Genomic DNA, 5,207 nt, shown 5'->3' with positions numbered 1-5,207 from the left:
CCCCCTACCCACTAGGCCACAAGAGCTTTCTTATATTATGTACATTTTTACATCAATAAAAATATAATTTGTTCTTGATTCATATATATTGTATATAATCATAAATTCCTGATCATTGTTAAGTGATCCACAATAGTCCACTGTAAATGTACCAAGTTTCTTTAGCCATTTGCTCATTGATAGACTTTTTAAGTATTTCTAGGTCTTTGCTATTGCAAACAATGTTGCAACAAACATGAATATGTCAATTTTTATTGGCAATCTTATTTCTTTGTAATGCATAACTAGTAGGGGGATTGCTGGATCAAATAGCATTTCTATTCCCAAATTTCTAAGGAAGTAACAAACTACTTTTCATAGTTGTACCATTTTACATTCCTGTCAGCACTCTATAAGAATCCTAATCTCTCCATACTCTTGACAGTACTTATTGTTTTGAGTCTTAAAAACATTGCTATTTTTTTCTAAAGTGAGGTGATATCTCATTGTGGCTTTTTATTTATCTCTCTCTAAAAATTGCATTTTATGAAGAAGAATGTGGCATCAGAATTTTTTGGGAAGACTCATAGACAATCTGTGTTATGCAGATGACACAATCTTGCTTGCTCAAGGTGAGAAGGACTTGAAGTGCTAGCTTCAGAAGAGCAAATAATACAGCCTTGGAGATGTAGCAGTGAGATGTGACAGTGAGACACTGCAGCAAGACACACAGCTGGAGCTTGAGTGAAAGAAGTCAAAAGCAATTCTTGGCATGTGCCAAGGAACTACTTGCTGACACCATGCAAGCACTGGGGAGCTGCTTGCTGATACCACACACCAGGGAGCTGTTGACTCACACACGGGGGAGTGACAGACCAGGGAGCAATGTACCAGAGAGCAACTTACCAGGGCAAGCAGAAAAGCTGGAATCTGTGTGAGTGTGAGCCTGCAACGCCAGTCCCATCATCCCTAGCCAGGGCCCGGAATTCGATCCCAACGCCACTGGCTCAAGCCCAGAATGCCACTCCTGATACTTACCAGGAGTGATGCTGAAACTTGGGTGAGGCACTTCGTGTGTGTGTGTGTGTGAGGGGGATGTCACTGCTGTTTGGTTGGATCATATGAGACCACTTAAGCTCATTCAGAAGGGAGTGAGACAGCTGGAGCTCATTCTTGAAGGGAAAACCAAGGCTTCCTGGTTTTCCAAGTCTCTGCATTCTGCCTTGCATATCCTCACATCCAGTCCATAAAGTGCCTTTATCACCAGAGCACCTTGGTCTATCCTATATGTGCCAGTGGTCTGACAGAGGAGACTGCTTCCACAGGTCTTTTCTCTATTGAACTGAGGGAAACCCAGGCAGGGTAGCTGCCCCACCTTCTTCTAGAGTAATGATTTCAGAGCAGAAAACTGCTATCACCTCAGAAATGAAAAACTCTGCGATGGCAACGTCATGGAGGAAGAAGTCTACCTCATACCCTACACTAGCAAGATGTCACCCCCCCCAAAATAAAAGACACAGTATGAATGGATTTCCTGAAGCAGAAAGTCTGATGAATCTTTCTGACACAGGATTTAAAAGAACAGTGGTTGAATATTTTCAATGGGTGAAAACCAAACTTGAAGAATTGCAGGACGCCTGAACAAAAACCAGGAAAAGATTAAAAAAAAAAAATCCCAAACAATGCAAATAAAACAAATGAGGCATTAGAGACTCTGGAAAAACAATACACCACGATCCAAAATGTAAGGACCAATGTTTCAGATGTTGTCGACATGATGAAGAGTCACATAAAGAGGGTTGAAAAGATGGAACACAGAACCAGTGAAATAGAAGATAGAATTGTCACCACTCATCTGCTAGAACAAAAGGCAGAATCAAACAGGAAGGAAAAAAAGAAAGAAGAAAACCTAAGAATAATGTGGGACACCATCAAGAGAAATAACATGCATATATTCGGAATCCCAGAACAGGAAGAAGCAAGTGAAGGCACAGAAAAAGTTGTGGAAAAATTACTAGAAGAATTGCCAGAAGGAAGGAGCATGGTGGTGTGAGTGCAGGAATCATGGCAAGCTTTTGGAGTCTACTGCTTTTCCGGGAATGTGTTTGACGTGCAGGTTTGCTCTGTCCCTGGAGTGAGGCTAGCCAGCCTGAGCCTAGGGTTTGAATCAGGAGGCGACCTTAAGCCCAAAGGCAGATGGGAGAGGAGAGAAGCAGTCATGTTGTTCCTGGTTGGCTGGCTCCTCCTCCCAGGGCCTTGGAAAGTTCTCTTTGCCAGAAGGAAGGAGCATGGTGGTGTGAGCGCAGGAATCCTGGCAAGCAGGAACAGCATCCACTTCCAAAATGGCTTGCCTCCGGAAACTCTATGTATGAACAGTGCTCAGGCCATTCGTTCATAAGGTTGCTATGAGTCCTCTACGACTCTACGACATCAAACAACAATAACAATGACGACGACCAAGAGAGAGCTACATTGGCCTAGTGGAAAGGAAGCTATGCTACCAAGCTGAAGGTGGGTGATTTTCCTCTGTGACCCTCGGCCAGGTTCAAATTGTCTTCCTGTCAAACATTCTTCTAGGTGGTATAGCACTGGTCTGTGCGTTGCTGTACAGAGGGAACTCGTGGTTGCTGTGATGCTGAAGACTGTGACAGTGATGTGCCAATCGTGGTAACGGGTACCCATGGTGGACAGTCTTGGCTGGAGCTTCCCGACTAAATCAAGCCTGGAAGCAGGAGCGGCATCCACTTCCGAAATGGCTTGCCTCCAGAAACTCTAGGTACAAACAGTGCTCAGGCCATTTGTTCATAGGGTTGCTATGAGTCGTCTACCACTCGACGGCATCAAACAACAACAACAACAATGAAGAATGAGAGAATATCTATTCAAGAAGCTGAGAGAACAACATATACAATAGACTCCTCGCAAAAATGGCCCAAACACCAAGACATAGTCAAATTTGACAGAACCGAAGAGAAGGAGAAAATTCTGAAAACAGTGATAGAGAAACAAAGAGAACCTCTAAGGGCGAGCAAATAAGATTAAGTGCTGACTTCTCAGCAGAAACCATAAGAGCATGAAGACAATGAAACACCCAAGGAACACAAGTGTCAACCAAGAATATTATATCCAACAAAATTGTCCATCGAATATGGAGGAGAGATCAAGATATTCTCATAAAAATAGAACCTAAGGGAGTTTGTAAAAATAAGACCAGCATTGCAGGAAACACTGAGAAATGTCTTTCTTACAGAGGAGCCACAGAAAGAAGGATGGACCAAAGAGTAACTAGCAACAACACAAAAAAAACTCAATAAAATGATAGCAATGAAACATTGCTTCTGAATTATGACACTGAATGTAAATGGTTTAAATGCACCACTGAAGGGAAAAATAGTAACAGAATGGATAAAAAAACCCAAATTTATCAATATGCTGTCTACAAAAACACACCTGAAAAGTGAAGATAAAGAAATATTAAAAATAAAAGGGTGGGTGGCTGCCCCGGGACCGGAAGCGGGGCTCGGGGCTTGGCCAGGAACCTCTGGAGGCGCAAAGGCCGTCCCTAAGGGTCAGCATCCTGGCGTCCTGGGCCTTGTAGCGCCTTAACCACGATGATAACCTTTCCTGGACTCTTACGCGTGGTTGGTACTGCTGAGTGCTTTAGGTAATTTTCCTCCTCATCACGGCCCTCTGAGACAGAAGTAGAAGAGACCTTGAAGCGACTGCAGAGCCAGAAGGGCGTGCAGGGAATCATTGTGGTGAACACAGAAGGCATTCCCATCAAAAGCACCATGGACAATTCCACAACCACACAGTACGCCAATCTCATGCACAACTCCATCCTGAAGGCACGGAGCACGGTGCGAGAAATCGACCCCCAAAATGACCTTAGCTTCCTTCGAATTCGCTCCAAGAAAAATGAAATTATGGTTGCACCAGATAAAGACTATTTCCTGATTGTGATTCAGAATCCAACTGAATAACCTTCTCTCTAGGGTCCCTGTGTTATTCTTTAATGCCACCCAAGAAGACGAAGTAATCATGCCAACCCAGTGCAAGTGGAAATCACCCAATGACCCACCCACTCATTCCAGTCTCCTGATCACGGGCAGGCTGGTCAGTCCAGCCACCCCACCAGCGGAATCCCTCTGCTGCACCAAATGCTCCAAGTCCCCAGGCTGAGGGCCTTCTCTGACCACCTCTGGGGTTTGGAGCTTGAGCTGCTGAGCACCCAACCCACCTTCTTTCTGACCTTCAGTTCACTCGTCCTCCATGGAAATGCTGTTTTTCTTTCACTAAAAATAACCAAGATGCTTAAAAAAAAAAATAAAAATAAAAGGGTGGGGAAAATACACAAAGCAAATGGCAACCAGAAAGAAGGAAGAGTGGTGATGTTGAAGTAAATGCAAAAACCATCATATAGGACAAGAAAGATCACTACATAATGATTAAGGGGTCTATAGAACAAGTAGATATGAATAACAAATGCCTATGCAACAAATGAAAGACTTGCAAAATATATAAAACAAAATTTAACAAAACTGAAAAAGGAAAAAGGCAACACTACTATAGTAGTTGGAGACTTCAATATACCACTCTCAAGAAAAGACAGAACTTCCAGAAAGAAACTAAACAAAGATGCTGAAGAATTAAACCACAAAATAAACCAAGTTGATCCCATAGATGCTATAGGCTAATAGACCCCAGAAAAGCATAATACACATTATTTTCCAAAGTTCATGGAATGTTCTTCAGAACAGATCACATATTAGGACACAAGGCAAGCATCAATAGATTTAAAAGCACAAAAATAACACAAAGCATCTTTTCAGACCACGATGCTACAAAATTAGAAATAGCAAGAGGTTAAAGAAAAAAGAAAAAAACATACATTTCAAAGTTGAACAAGATCTTGCTTGAACACAACTGGGTGTTGTTGTTGTTATGTGCCGTCGAATAATTGGCGACACATAGCAACCCTATGCACAACAGCCCTAAACCCTGCACTATCCTGTGCCAATCGCATTGCCTCTGACACACCCATCCCTTTTACCCCAGTCACCGAATCAATCCATCTCATAGAGGGTCTTCCCCTCCTGCGCTGTCCCTCCACCCTCCCAAGCATGATGTCCCTCTCCAAGGACCCATCCCTCCTGGCAACATGTCCAAAGTATGTCAGACGAAGCCCCAGAATCTTTGCCTCCAAGGAGTAGCTTGGTTTAATCCTC

The 5,207-nt window shown here is 43.1% G+C and overlaps 1 protein-coding gene across 1 annotated transcript; it reads left to right on the top strand.

Annotated features, from left to right (window-relative positions):
• The first annotated feature begins 3,590 nt into the window (after positions 1 to 3,590).
• On the top strand, positions 3,591 to 3,962 carry LOC102874096 (dynein light chain roadblock-type 1-like). The gene is made up of 2 exons (XM_006880808.1): positions 3,591 to 3,624; positions 3,679 to 3,962. Exons 1-2 carry the CDS (start codon positions 3,591 to 3,593, stop codon positions 3,960 to 3,962), a joined length of 318 nt encoding a protein of 105 aa, XP_006880870.1.
• The last annotated feature ends 1,245 nt before the right edge of the window (positions 3,963 to 5,207 follow it).

Source organism: Elephantulus edwardii, unplaced genomic scaffold (genome assembly GCF_000299155.1).
Source record: "Elephantulus edwardii isolate Elephantulus edwardi_28Jun2011 unplaced genomic scaffold, EleEdw1.0 scaffold00010, whole genome shotgun sequence".
Classification (NCBI taxonomy): Eukaryota; Metazoa; Chordata; class Mammalia; order Macroscelidea; family Macroscelididae; genus Elephantulus; species Elephantulus edwardii.
This window is presented reverse-complemented; position numbering and strand designations above follow the sequence as displayed.